Source organism: Oncorhynchus tshawytscha, linkage group LG04, assembly GCF_018296145.1.
Source record: "Oncorhynchus tshawytscha isolate Ot180627B linkage group LG04, Otsh_v2.0, whole genome shotgun sequence".
NCBI classification, from domain to species: Eukaryota; Metazoa; Chordata; class Actinopteri; order Salmoniformes; family Salmonidae; genus Oncorhynchus; species Oncorhynchus tshawytscha.
In genome coordinates, this window is record NC_056432.1 from 71,404,204 (window position 1) to 71,419,521 (window position 15,318).

General features: G+C 44.3%; 1 protein-coding gene across 1 annotated transcript in view; it reads left to right on the forward strand.

The window, feature by feature from the left end:
- The first annotated feature begins 142 nt into the window (after positions 1–142).
- Positions 143–15,318, forward strand: part of tars3 (threonyl-tRNA synthetase 3) — a 20,682-nt gene continuing 5,506 nt past the window's right edge. The window contains exons 1-14 of the mRNA XM_024419145.2: positions 143–479; positions 3,384–3,473; positions 3,651–3,838; positions 4,086–4,209; positions 4,298–4,422; positions 4,574–4,691; positions 4,861–4,925; positions 6,194–6,272; positions 6,378–6,524; positions 8,717–8,815; positions 9,041–9,207; positions 9,772–9,934; positions 15,000–15,137; positions 15,242–15,318. The exon at positions 15,242–15,318 is cut by the window's right edge and continues 1 nt beyond it. Coding sequence (XP_024274913.1) covers positions 150–479; positions 3,384–3,473; positions 3,651–3,838; positions 4,086–4,209; positions 4,298–4,422; positions 4,574–4,691; positions 4,861–4,925; positions 6,194–6,272; positions 6,378–6,524; positions 8,717–8,815; positions 9,041–9,207; positions 9,772–9,934; positions 15,000–15,137; positions 15,242–15,318 — 1,910 coding nt within the window. The 5' untranslated portion in view covers positions 143–149. The remainder of the gene's footprint in view (positions 480–3,383; positions 3,474–3,650; positions 3,839–4,085; positions 4,210–4,297; positions 4,423–4,573; positions 4,692–4,860; positions 4,926–6,193; positions 6,273–6,377; positions 6,525–8,716; positions 8,816–9,040; positions 9,208–9,771; positions 9,935–14,999; positions 15,138–15,241) is intronic.

Here is a 15,318-nt window from a genome sequence, read left to right on the forward strand (position 1 = left end):
GTATGTGGCTTTTACAATAGCAACACAAGCCGACATTAACGGACTATTCTAAATGTGAAAGTTACAACACAAAACTAAAGCGCAAGAGGGCGCTATGACTCCATTCCCATTCCCTGTTGATGGCAGGAAGACCCTATTCCCAGTTGCTGATGAAAGCGAATAGTAATTTAAAGATGGCGGAGTGCATGGAAGCACGTTTGACCGCCCAAGAGGAGCAGATAGAGCTCCTCACTCGGGAATTTAGCCTCCTACGAGACGGGTTAAATGGTGGTCCAGAGGTCGCCAGCATTCTCGCCAGTTCTCCGGAGTTGGAGAGCTTACGGAGCGAGAATGAGAAGCTCAAATTTCGTCTCGTGCACCTCCGCCGGGGTCTCCAGGAAGAGCTCGCCCTGGAGGGACAGGGCAAGGGGGGCACAAACAAAGGCCAGGAGAAGACAGGGAAACAACAACCAAAGAACCGCAATTATGATAATAATAAGGTAGCTAGCTAACCACCTTAGTGCATGTTAATTGTGTGGTTGTATGTGGCCTGTAGCGTGCTGTCCTAGTCCAACCAGTAGTTGCCTAGGGAGCATATAGTGGTTACTAGATAGTACAGATCGGGAGTAGGCGGAGACATTATCCAGCATCTGCCAGATAATAATACGGTCGTCACTAACTTCCATGGCCACAAAGTAAGTCATGATTATGTCTAAACCCCGACGATTTATACAATGTATCTTCTTATTAAAAACGACCACCCCCTCGTCACTGTCAAACGCTCCCTAAAACACTAATGCGAGAACGATATTGACCTCATCCCGTCAGTAGAGGATGCCTGGTCGTTCTTTTCAAAGTAATTTCCTCACCATCTTAAATAAGCATGACCCTTTCAAAAAATGTAGAACTAAGAACAGATATAGCCCTTCGTTCACTCCAGACCTGACTGCCCTCGACCAGCACAAAAACATCCTGTGGCGGACTGCACTAGCATCGAATAGTCCCCGCGATATGCAACTTTTCAGGGAAGTCAGGAAAGCAAAGGCTAGCCTTTTCAAACAGAAATGTGCATCTTGTAGCTCTAACTCCAAAAAGTTTTGGGACACCGTAAAGTCCATGGAGAATAAGAGCACCTCTTCCCAGCTGCCCACTGCACTGAGGCTAGGAAACACTTTCACCACGATAAACGAGAATTTCAATAAGCATTTCTCTACGGCTGGCCATGCTTTCCTTCTGGCTTCCCCAACCCTGGCCAACAGCTCTGCAGCTACTTGCCCAAGCCTCCAGCTTCTCCTTCACCCAAATCCACATAGCAGATGTTCTGAAAGAGCTGCAAAACCTGGACCTGTGCAAATCAGCTGGGCTAGATAATCTGGACCTTCTCTTTCTAAAATGATCCACCGCCATTGTTGCAACCCCTATTACCAGTCTGTTCAACCTCTCTTTTGTATTGTCCGAGATTCCTAAAGATTGGAAAGCTGCTGCGGTCATCCTCCTCTTCAAAGGGGGTGACACTCTAGACCCTAACTGTTAGACGTATATCCATCCTGCCCTGTCTTTCTAAAGTCTTCGAAAGCCAAGTTAACAAACAGATCACTGACCATTTAGAATCCCACCGTACCTTCTCCGCTGTGCAATCCGGTTTCAGAGCTGGTCAGGGGTGCACCTCAGCCACGCTCAAGGTACTAAACGATATAACTGCCATCGATAAAATACAGTATTGTGCAGCCGTCTTCATCGACCTGGCCAAGGCTTTTGACTATGTCAATCACCGTAATCTTATCGGCAGACTCAACAGCTTTAGTTTCTCAAATGACTGCCTCGCCTGGTTCACCAACTACTTCTCTGATAGAGTTCAGTGTGTCAAATTGAAGGGCCTGTTGTCCGGACCTCTGGCAGTCTCTATGGGGGAACCACAGGGTTCAATTCTCGGGCTGACTCTTTTCCCTATATATTATCGATGTCGCTCTTTCTGTGGGTGATTCCTTGATCCACCTCTACGCAGGCGACACCATTCTGTATACATCTGGCTCTTCTTTGGGCACTGTTAACTAACCTCCAGATGAGCTTCTATGCCATACAACACTACTTCCGTGGCCTCTAACTGCTCTTAAACGCTAGTAAAACTAAATGCATGCTCTTCAACCGATCGCTGCCCGCACCCGCCCGACTAGCATCACTACTCTGGACGGTTCTGACTTAGAATATGTGGACAACTACAAATACCTAGGTGTCTGGCTAGACTGTAAACTCTCCTTACAGACTCATTAAGCATCTCCAATCCAAAATAAAATCTAGAATTGGCTTCTATTTCGCACAAAGCATCCTTCACTCACGCTGCCAAACATACCCTCGTTATACTGACTATCCTACCAATCCTAGACTTTGGCGATGTCATTTACAAAATAGCCTCCAACATTCTACTCAGCAAAATGAATGCAGTCTATCACGGTGTCATCCGTTTTGTCACCAAAGCCCCATATACCACCCACCACTGCGACTTGTATGCTCTCGTCGGCTGGCCCTCGCTACATATTCGTCGCCAGGTCATCTGTAAGTCTTTGCTAGGTTAAGCTCTGCCTTATCTCAGCTCACTGGTCACCATAACAACACCCAGCCGTAGCACGCGCTCCAGCAGGTACATCTCACTGGTCATCCCCAAAGCCAGCACCTCCTTTGGCCACCTTTCCTTCCAGTGCTCTGCTGCCAATGACTGGAACGAATTGCAAAAGTCGCTGAAGTTGGAGACTTATCTCCCTCACTAACTTTAAGAATCAGCTATCTGCACAGCTTACCGATCGCTGCAGCTGTACACAGCCCATCTGTAAATAGCCCATCCAACTACTTACCTCATCCCCATATTGTTTTTATTTGCTATTTTTTCTCTTTTGCACACCAGTATTTCTACTTGCACATCTATCACTCCAGTGTTCATTTGCTAAATTGTAATTGCTTCACCACTGTGGCCTATTTATTGGCTTACCTCCTTACTCCATTTGCACACACTGTATATAGATTTTTCTATTATGTTATTGACTGTACTTTTGTTTATCCCACGTGTAACTCTGTTTTTTGTCTCACTGCTTTGCTTTGTCTTGGCCAAGTCGCAGTTGTAAATGAGAACTTGTTCTCAACTGGCCTACCTGGTTAAATAAAGGTGAAATGTAAAAAATGATTTTAGACCTAACCACGCTGCCAACCTTTTGCCTAACCCTCCCCTGCCCCTGGTCTCGAAATAGGTTGACAGCTCGGTGTGTAGTCCACTGAACATGCTTATGGAACATCATATGGCTATAAGACAACAGTTATTTATTGTGGTTTACACTAAGTAATATGTCAATAACAATATTTGCATGTTTTTGTTCACATATAAACCAATCCTTTGAATTTACACATCTGTGCAGGCAGCAACTCATGAGACTAAACCTGTTGTTGATAAGGAGAAGCCAGAGAACAACAAGAAGGTGGCACATGGAGGGGTTGGTGGCAGAGAGGTAATGATTAGGAACATTACCTCCCAAAGGTCCAATATCCCATACATCTATTCTAGAAGTCCCATGCATGCAATCAAGCGCTCCTTCAAAGTTGTGCAATATCCTTACCAATACCCAAATAATTCCCCCCAGTTTCTTTCCCTAAGTTCCTATAAATGACCATGTTACTCTTTCCAGCTGAAACCTTGGCCTGGCTACATCTCGGAGCGCATGCAGCTGTATGAGGAGCTGAAAAAGGAGAGTGATGCCCTGCTGGCCAGGAGAGCTGCAGACAGCCAGCCCATCACTGTGGAGCTGCCAGATGGACGCAGGGTGGAGGGTCAGGCCTGGGTCACTACCCCCTACCAGCTGGCCTGTGGCATCAGGTGAGGGATCTGGAGCTTATCTTGGACCATGATATCCCTGTCCCATAGCTTTTTGTGCTGTGCAGTCAACTCCTATGGCCATTGTCATTGCAAAAACATTCATAGAAGTTTGGAGGATAGACAAATCTGGGACAAGGAGGATCATGATGTTACTGGGAGACATCAGTTGCACCCTTCTGTCTTTGCCATTGTTTGTAGCAACACATGAGAACTATGTGGTGATGGTGGTATATCGTATTTCTCCCAGTCAGGGCTTGGCTGACAATGCAGTGATTTCCCGGGTGAACGGGGACCTGTGGGACCTGGATAGACCTCTGGAGAAGAGCTGCTCATTGGAGATCCTGCGCTTTGACAATGACGATGCCCAGGCTGTGAGTATAATGTGCCCTCTGGGCTATCATACTCTCTATAGTCTTTGTTCTTGGAGGTAGTAACAGATGTTTCTGCTCCTTGTTTCAGGTGTACTGGCACTCCAGTGCTCACATCCTTGGTGAGGCCATGGAGCGTTTCTATGGAGGCTGTCTGTGTTATGGACCACCCATTGAGAATGGCTTCTACTATGACATGTTCCTCGATGGACCCCAGTAAGCATCTATCATTGTTAAGAAAAAACAGGCTTCCATTCTCCTTTATAAAGTAATGAGCAGAAATGATACAGAGCTGGTATAGTGAGTAGCCTATGACAGGTGTGTTGTTACTGAGGGTTCTGTTTGACCTGTGTCCTGTCCTGGCCAGGGGTGTGTCGAGTACAGAGTTTGAGTACCTGGAGGCGCTATGCAAGTCTGTGGTGAAGGAGAAACAGCCCTTCGAGAGGCTGGAGGTCAGCAAGGAGACCCTACTGAAGATGTTCAAGGTGAGAGGAGAGGATCGCTACACTACATTGGCATCTCTCCACCCTCTGAAAGATTGTAGCTCGATTATATAATGTTTTATAGATGTTTCTTGTTCATTTGGATTGTGAGTAGATCAGCAGCAATTGGTATTTATTTTTTTTCCCAATCTGTTTGCGTACATATTTTCAGTACAACAAATTCAAGTGTCGCATTCTGAATGAGAAAGTCACCACACCCACTACAACAGTCTACAGGTAAGCAGCTCATGATGTTTAGTTGTAAATCACAGAATATTATTTGGTGTACAGCAAATATTCAGAAGACTGGTTTAACATGTTGGTGAATTTGAAGAACAGAAATAGGACTGCACTCCGGTAAATTAATTTAAATTTAATTTTTTATCGCTGCACAAACGTTTCGGGCAATAGCAATCAATGTCACACCAACAAGACCACACAGGTGGGCATAATTATCAATTCAGCCAGTATTGTCCCAATCAAGAGATCCAGCAGAGGGAGCTTTCGGGATCAAATATAGATCTATAGACACGCAATACAAACACACAATGTCATTACCTAAATATTTGGCATATTTATAACCTACAAAAAAGCAAGAAAAAGACCATTCCTCATTAAGGCCTGCTGGGGCAAGAGTGGCCAAGCGGTCTATCCAATATGTCTCTCATTGGAGAGGTAATTGATCCCTATCTCCTCCCCTACGCAGCGCTTTCAACAATTCAATGCCCATATAATGTAATGCACTTAGTTCATGATTATTGCTGTTGAAATTTCTGACAACAGGTAATTATTTTTCCATCATGGTTTCGAATGGAGCTCTTATGCTCACATATCCTTGTCTTAAGTTCCTGTTTGGTCTTACCCACAACATTAAAGTCACAGGAACACACTTAAGTAGATATACAACATATTTTGTGTTACATGATATTCTACCTCAAACCTTTATCCTCCCACTCGAATGGGATGGATAAGAGTTCCCTCTGATCATGGCATAACAGTAGACAGTTGTGACAAGGAAACTGCCATCGGGAATGATGAAATGCAACGCTTTTCTTATTAGGCAAATCTGACTGTACTAAATAATCCCTTTCAATTTGAGTGTCTCTTATAGCAAGACCTCGGGAGGGATTCAAACGCTTTACCAAAGCTGGGGTCGCTGTGTCATATGTGCCAATGTCTATTAACCACTTCCTTGATCGACCTTGAAATGGGACTGAAGGTCAACACAAAAGCTAAGAGGGAGGAGAGGGATTCCTTTGACGTGGTTGCAATAATGCATTCCACTTAGCTTGTCTTACTCTCAAGGCAATTGTCCAATAATTCTTCTTTATACCCTCTTGTTTTGAATCATTCACATAAATCTTTGGAATGTACATCAAATTCTAAATCGGTCACAAATGCGAAGGATTAGGCTTTCATATATTATGGTAAAAAAATGTTTTTATGAATTTGAAGACCCTCACTGGTCCATGCCCTGCTAAAATTAGTTTTTTTTACTGTTTTAGATGTGGGCCTCTGATTGACCTGTGTCGTGGGCCCCATGTAAGACACACAGGAAAGATTAAAGCCTTGAAGATCTACAAGGTATGTGACGTGATGCACACACAGACTACAATATCCAATCATTTCTTAAGCTGAAAAACAGTGTCACAGTATCTCCTCTCCGCTCCTTTCTTGTAATATCGACAGAACTCTTCTACGTACTGGGAGGGCCGTTCGGACATGGAGACCCTGCAGCGTATCTATGGCATCTCCTTCCCAGACTCCAAGATGCTGAAGGAGTGGGAACGCTTTCAGGAGGAGGCTAGGAACAGAGACCATCGGAAGATTGGAAAGGTTAGTCCTCACTGTGGGGTGTCACTTGACTGAGGAAGACTATTTAGTTGGTTTTGGTTTCTTAACACAGCCATTGAAAGAGACCCTCAATTAATATAATGATATATGTTCATATATACTGAACAAAAATATAAATGCAACATGTAACAATTTCAAAGCCCCCACACACACAGAGGTCAAACAAAAAGGGCTTCATTACAGACATACTTTTTTGGGGATCTTTTTAATTGACTTTTATCCAAAGTGAGTTACAGAACTGCCAACATTGAAAGTGACAAATCACTCTAATTTACTTTGTATTTTACAAACCGACCTAAAGGCGCCAGCAAGCTTTAGTTCGCCTGGTGGCAAACCTTCGCTTGGAAAAAGTGGAAATAAACTTAGCAAAAAAAGAAACGTCCTCTTTATTTTCAGCAAACTTAACATGTGTAAATATTTGTATGAACATAAGATTCAACAACTGAGACAAACTGAACAAGTTCCACAGACATGTGACTAACAGAAATGGAATAATATGTCCCTGAACAAAGGGGGGTCAAAATCAAAAGTAACAGTCAGTATCTGGTGTGGCCACCTATGCATTAAGTACTGCAGTGAATCTCCTCCTCATAGACTGCACCAGATTTGCCAGTTCTTGCTGTGAGATGTTACACCACTATTCTACCAAGGTACCTGCAAGTTCCCAGACATTTCTGGGGGGAATGGCCTTAGCCCTCACCCTCTGATCCAACAGGTCCCAAGACATTCCTGTCTTGCAGGAAATCACGCACAGAACGAGCAGTATGGCTGGTGGCATTGTTAGGCTGGAGGGTCATGTCAGGATGAGCCTGCAGGAAGGGTACCACATGAGGGAGGAGGATGTCTTCCCTGTAACGCACAGCGTTGAGATTGCCTGCAATGACAACAAGCTCAGTCCGATGATGCTGTGACACACCGCCCCAGACCATGACGGACCCTCCACCTCCAAATCGATCCCGCTCCAGAGTACAGGCCTCGGTGTAACGCTCACTCCTTCGAGGATTAATGCGAATCCGACCATCACCCCTGGTGAGACAAAACCGCGACTCGTCAGTGAAGAGCAATTTTTGCCAGTCCTGTCTGGTCCAGCGGCGGTGGGTTTGTGCCCATAGACAACGTTGTTAGGCGTCTCACAGTACGGACATTGCAATTTATTTCCCTGGCCGCATCTGCAGTCCTTATGCCTCCTTCCAGCATGCCAAAGGCATGTTCACGCAGATGAGCAGGGACCCTGGGCATCTTTCTTTTGGTGTTTTGTAGAAAGGTCTGTAGAAAGGTCTCTTTTGAGACTCAGTAGCCAGTATACACTTCCTCAAAATAGTCAGAATTAATCTAAGAAAACTCAAGAAATCTGTTATTAATTTTTACGTTTTTGCCGAGGAGATCTTAGTCGCGTAATTTTACATCTAACTTAGAGGCTTGGTGCAGTATTTCCAATGAAGAAATGTGCATGAAAACTAGTCTCTAGTTGAATAACTAATAATTTATTGAAGAATCCCTAAAGTTGACCACTCATGGACGAAGGGGCATATACTTCGGCTTCTGAAGTTCGGCTGGTCTCAAAAAAATGTTGTGCCCAAACAGCCGAAAAAACCCTTACCGAAGTCCAAAACGAAGAAGACATCATAATGTCTTCATAATATATGCACAAACTCTTCAGAACTTTCGACTAGGAAGTATGCGTACGCTTTAAGCACTGCATGCTTATTGTTGTTGCTTGGTTGTTCCTGTGGGGGGTGATGTCTGTCTAACTGCATGATGTATCAGTGAGTCACACTATGTGAGCTCAAGCTGGTCCTCAGGCAGGCTTGATCTATCCTCCCTGCGGGAGACACAGATGGCAGCAACCCCACGGCCCGGCCACAACTGATTACAACACTGATCTCTATATTAAACCATTGACTCATTGCTGCTTTTATTTTCATTGTTGTTATCCAGGGGGACAAAGTCTAAAGTAATTTTTAAACATGTTACTCCTATGATGGTGTGATCCTTTTCATTTAGAAGTTGAAGGTTTAGAAGTAGAGGACATTTCTGTGGGTGTCGTTCATGGACAGATTTGCTGTCGTTTGATTTAACTTCTTCCCCACAGAGGATGAGCTGCCTCACTATCTGTAAATGTCAATCTGTGAAGTCTTTAAGCTTCCTCTCTGTTTGTCTCTACTGTACAACAGGAGCAGGAACTGTTTTTTTTCCATGACCTGAGCCCTGGTAGCTGCTTCTTCCTCCCGCGTGGAGCCTACCTGTACAATACACTCACTGACTTCATCAGGGTAAGACGAGACCAACCAGCCTCAACCACCTACATCTAATCACAGCCAAAAGGCAGAGAAGCAATCTGTCCATCTTCTGCCAATATACAACAATACCCACCAGTAGAATTCACAATTACAGCATGATCATGGACTACTTTGGTTCTTTATAACCATAGTAACCGAAAGGATGCTGAAGTTAAGTACCACTCAGTCTTGCTGTGATCTGGTGAATGTACTTTGCAGGAGGAATACTGTAGAAGAGATTTCCAGGAGGTGGCCTCTCCTAACATCTATAACAGTAAGCTGTGGGAGACTTCTGGCCACTGGCAGCACTACAGCGACAACATGTTCTCCTTCCCAGTGGAGCAGGACGTCTTTGCACTGAAGCCCATGAACTGTCCTGGACACTGGTAGGTACATTGGTTTGTTATTTGGCCGATTTCCCAGACACGTTTTAAGACTGGTCCTGGACTAAAAACCAACTCCGTGGCTTTGTAGTTAGTGTCCATCCGCCCTGAGGTTGGGAGTTTAATCCCCGGCCAAGTTATACCAGAAACGGTAAAAATGGGACCCAATGTGTCTGCTTGGAAGTCAGCATTAGGAGATAGATTGGGGGTAAGGCCCTGCAATAGACTAGCGTCCTCTACTATGTACTTCTACATCAAGCTGCCTCATGCTGCAGAAACGGGAGATGCAAGGCTACTTGATTATTTACTAGACTAAAAACCATGCTCAATGGAGAATATCCACTGAAATGACTTTACTCCAAGACTAGGCTTAACCTTTGTCTGGGAAACTGTCCCTCCCTATATGTTATTGGTTAATATGAATGTATGATGGCTTATATGGAAGGGACTTTCAAAGCATTTATGTAACCTTAACTACTCCCACTGCTTCAACTGCATATCTTCTCATCCATCACCCTCTTTTTCCGTCCACCTTCTCCTGGATCCTCCCATCCTCTTCTTTCTCAGTCTGATGTTCAGCCACAGACCTCGGTCGTGGAGGGAGCTGCCTCTGAGACTGGCTGATTTCGGGGTGCTCCATAGGAATGAGCTATCAGGGACACTGACCGGCCTTACGAGGGTGCGCCGCTTTCAACAGGATGACGCTCACATCTTCTGCACCATGGAACAGGTACAGTTGAAGTCAGAAGTATACATACACCTTAGCCAAATACACCTTAGCCAAAAACTCAGTTTTTCAGAATTCCTGACATTTAATCCTAGTAAAAATTCCCTTCTTAGGTCAGTTAGGATCACCACTTTATTTTAAGAATGTGAAATGTTAGAATAATAGTAGAGGGAATTATTTCAGGTTTTATTTCTTTCATCACATTCCCAGTGGGTCAGAAGTTTACGTACACTCAATTAGTATTTGGTAGCATTGCCTTTAAATGGTTTAACTTCGGTCAAACGTTTCAGGTAGCCTTCCACAAGCTTCCCACAATAAATTGGGAGAATTTTGTCCCATTCCTCCCAACAGAGCTGTTGGAACTGAGTCAGGTTTGTAGGCCTCCTTGCTCGTACACGCTTTTTCAGTTCTGCCCACAACTTTTCTATAGGATTGAGGTCAGGGCTTTGTGATGGCCACTCTAATACCTTAACTTTGTTGTCCTTAAGCCATTTTGCCACAACTTTGGAAGTATGCATGGGGTCATTGTCCATTTGGAAGACCCATTTGCGATCAAGCTTTAACTTCCTGACTAATGTCTTGAGATGTTGCTTCAGTATATACACTGCTCAAAAAAATAAAGGGAACACTTAAACAACACAATGTAACTCCAAGTCAATCACACTTCTGTGAAATCAAACTGTCCACTTAGGAAGCAACACTGATTGACAATACATTTCACATACTGTTGTGCAAATGGAATAGACAACAGGTGGAAATTATAGGTATTTAGCAAGACACCCCCAATAAAGGAGTGGTTCTGCAGGTGGGGGACCACAGACCACTTCTCAGTTCCTATGCTTCCTGGCTGATGTTTTGGTCACTTTTGAATCCTGGCGGTGCTTTCACTCTAGTGGTAGCATGAGATGAGTCTACAACCCACACAAGTGGCTCAGGTAGTGCAGCTCATCCAGGATGGCACATCAATGCGAGATGTGGCAAGAAGGTTTGCTGTGTCAGCGTAGTGTCCAGAGCATGGAGGCGCTACCAGGAGACAGGCCAGTACATCAGGAGACGTGGAGGAGGCCGTAGGAGGGCAACAACCCAGCAGCAGGACCGCTACCTCCGCCTTTGTGCAAGGAGGAGCAGGAGGAGCCCTGCCAGAGCCCTGCAAAATGACCTCCAGCAGGCCACAAATGTGCATGTGTCTGCTCAAACGGTCAGAAATAGACTCCGTGAGGGTGGTATGAGGGCCCAACGTCCACAGGTGGGGGTTGTGCTTACAGCCCAACACCATGCAGGACGTTTTGCATTTGCCAGAGAACACCAAGATTGGCAAATTCGCCACTGGCGCCCTGTGCTCTTCACAGATGAAAGCAGGTTCACACTGAGCACGTGACAGTCTGGAGACACTGTGGAGAACGTTCTGCTGCCTGCAACATCCTCCAGCATGACCGGTTTGGCGGTGGGTCAGTCATGGTGTGGGGTGGCATTTCTTTGGGGGGCTGCACAGCCCTCCATGTGCTCACCAGAGGTAGCCTGACTGCCATTAGGTACCGAGATGAGATCCTCAGACCCCTTGTGAGACCATATGCTGGTGCGGTTGGCCCTGGGTTCCTCCTAATGCAAGACAATGCTAGACCTCATGTGGCTGGAGTGTGTCAGCAGTTCCTGCAAGAGGAAAGCATTGATGCTATGGACTGGCCCGCCCGTTCCCCAGACCTGAATCCAATTGAGCACATCTGGGACATAATGTCTCGCTCCATCCACCAACGCCACGTTGCACCACAGACTGTCCAGGAGTTGGCGGATGTTTTAGTCCAGGTCTGGGAGGAGATCCCTCAGGAGGCCATCCTCCACCTCATCAGGAGCATGCCCAGGCGTCATACAGGCACGTGGAGGCCACACACACTACTGAGCCTCATTTTGACTTGTTTTAAGGACATTACATCAAAGTTGGATCAGCCTGTAGTGCGGGTTTCCACTTTAATTTTGAGTGTGTCTCCAAATCCAGACCTCCATGGGTTGATAAATTTGATTTCCATTGATCATTTTTGTGTGATTTTGTTGTCAGCACATTCAACTATGTAAAGAAAATAATATTTAATACTCCTTACTATTTAAAGAGAATTTCCCCTCTCTGATACAAAAACTCAAGGCAAACATACTATTTTGGAGAACTCTCCAAATTTCTCTGCTCGGAAGAATTAATGCCATTAAAATGGTCTTCCTCCCACAACTGCTCTACCTATATCAGAACATTCCAGTATTCTTACCTAAATCCTTTCATAAACAACTGGACTCAATTATCAATCCTTTCATCTGGGATTATAAAACACACAGGATAGGTAAAAAACACCTCTGTAAATCCAAGATGGAAGGAGGATTGTCTCTCCCAAATGTTATATTTTATTACTGGGCCGCTAACCTCCGCGTTGTTACGTTTCTGTTGGACGACGTACTTCCGTCATCCAGCTGGCTTAGTATGGAGCGTGAGGAGTGTCACCCCTTCTCTATTGGTGCTGTGATTCTGTCGCCTGCCAATCTGGAGATGTCACTTTATTGTAACAATCCTATTATACATAGCACAGTCCGAATCTGGAAGCAAATTAAAGTCCACTTTGAGCATAGACCAATGTCATTCATACTCTCTGTCGCCAGGAATCCCTCCTTTGCCCCTTCTAACCTTGATAACACCTTTGAGCGATGGGGAGAGTTGGGGATAAGTACCATAGGGGATTTATATATAGAAGGGAACTTTGCTTCCTTTGAGTTGCTAAGGGAAACTTATAATCTTCCCAGAAGTAATTTTTTCAGATACCTACAAATTAGACTAAGTTAGAAAACACCTCCCAACATTTGGGAATGCTAAACCTTCCATGTTTGACGGATGCATAAAAATATGCCCCACCTCAGACAAACTGATATCGCATCTATATGATACTTTTCAATCTGTTAGCACACCTTCTACAGATGCCATCAAGGCCAAATGGGAGGAAGAACTAGGGACTGACATCTCGGTGGCAGACTGGGAAGAGAGCTTGGAGTATATCCACACATGCTCCATTAATTCCAGACATCGTCTCATACAATTCAAGGTATTACACAGATTACACTATTCCAAAACTAAACTGCATAGGATATTTCCTGATACATCCCCTACATGTGATAAATATCAGGCTGCGCAGGGTACACTACTCCACTGCTTTGACCTATGCTCTAGCTTGCATGGTTATTGGTGTGGAATTTTTGGGATCCTCTCTGAAGTTTTGGAGACTTCAATAGATCCAGACCCGATTCTGGTAATCCTGGGAGTGTCTGAGTCCCTAAACGGATTAACCAACCCCCCAAAACAACTCATCTCTTAAGGTCTCATTTCGGCAAAAAAACTAATCTTGTTGTTTTGGAAAAGGAGGGAAGCGCCCTCTACCAAATTATGGCTCAGTGAATTGGCAAACACTGTACACTTATTAGATATATTCTGAACAATAAATTATCAACATTTGATCAAATCTGGCAGCCTTTCCTCTCCTACTTGGACGAGTCGGCGCTGTGAATTTGTACTTATTAACGCACTCTCAATTGTAATATTTTAATCTACCTTTGGGCAGCATGTGCTGGCCCTGCCACCCGAGCAGTTGGGGACGGGACAGGACATCTACCCTCTTTCTTTCTACATGTCCTTGTTTTGTATGTCGTGTTTTGCACCCAGAACTCTGGGTCTTGTTGTTCCTGTATGCTCTTTTATGTTTAGATAAGAACACCATTCTTGTGTGTGTTTAATAAAAAAATATTTGAAACAGAAGAAAATAATATTTCATTCATTCATATCTAGGATGTGTTATTTTAGTGTTCCCTTTATTTTTTTGAGCAGTGTATATACATAATTTGTCTCCCTCATGATGCCATATATTTTATGAAGTGCACCAGTCCCTCCTGCAGCAAAACACCCCCACAACATGATGCTGCCATCTCTGTGCTTCACGGTTGGGATGGTTTTCTCCAGCTTGCAAGCCTCCCCATTTTTCCTCCAAACATAACGATGGTCATTATGGCCAAACAGTTCTATTTTTGTTTCATCAGACCAGAGGACATTTCTTCAAAAATACGATCTTTGTCCCCATGTGCAGTTGCAAACCATAGTCTGCCTTTTTTATGGCGATTTTGGAGCAGTGGCTTCTTCCTTGCTGAGCGGCCTTTCGGCTTATGTCGATATAGGACTCGTTTTACTGTGGATATAGATACTTTTGTACCTGTTTCCTCCAGCATCTTCACAAGGTCCTTTGCTGTTGTTCTGGGATTGATTTGCACTTTTCTCACCAAAGTACGTTCATCTCTAGGAGACAGAACGCGTCTCCTTACTGAGCAGTATGGTGGCTGCGTGGTCCAATAGTGTTTATACTTGCGTACTATTGTTTGTACAGATGAACGTGGTACCTTCAGGCATTTGGAAATTGCTCCCATTTTTTTTTCTGAGGTCTTGGCTGATTTCTTCTGATTTTTTTCTATGATGTCAAGCAAAGAGGCACTGAGTTTGAAGGTAGGCCTTAAAATACATCCACAGGTACACCTCCAACTGACTCAAATTATGTCATTTAGCCTATCAGAAGCTTCTAAAGCCATGACATCTGGAATTTTCCAAGGTGTTTAAAAGCACAGTCAACTTAGTGTATGTAAACTTTTGACCCACTGGAATTGTGATACAGTGAATAATCTGTCTGTAAACAGTAGTTGGAAAAATGACATGTCATGGAAAAAGTAGATGTCCTACCCGACTTGCCAAAACTATAGTTTGACAACAAGAAATTTGTGGAGTGGTTGAAAAATGAGTTTTAATGACTCCAACCTAAGTGTATGTAAACTTCCGATTTCAACTGTAGGTGACCAGACCAGCTATGGCTATTGAAGAGGAACATCTTATTAAAGTAGCTAGGTACCAGGGTTGGGGTCAACTTCAAATTGGGAAGTAAATGGACATTTCTGTTCCAATTTTCCTTATTTCTTCATGAAATGGAATTGACACCAACCCTGCTGGGTACTTAACCTCCTCGCCATTCAGATGACCCTCTGTATTCCCTTTCTCTTGCAGATTGAGTCTGAGATGAAGGGCTGTCTGGACTTCCTCCGCTGTGTCTATGATGTCTTTGGCTTCTCTTTCCAGCTGCACCTTTCAACCCGTCCAGAGAAGTACCTAGGAGATATCGCTGTCTGGAACCAGGCTGAGAAGGTAAAATGAAATATTCCTGAAATGTCACATAAAGAAACATAATTTAAAGGAAGAATGCCCCAGGATGTATTTTGAAATGTATGTTAATTCCCTCTGTTTAAAAGCAACTGGAGAACAGCCTGAATGAGTTTGGGGAACCATGGAAACTAAACCCCGGAGACGGTGCTTTCTATGGGCCCAA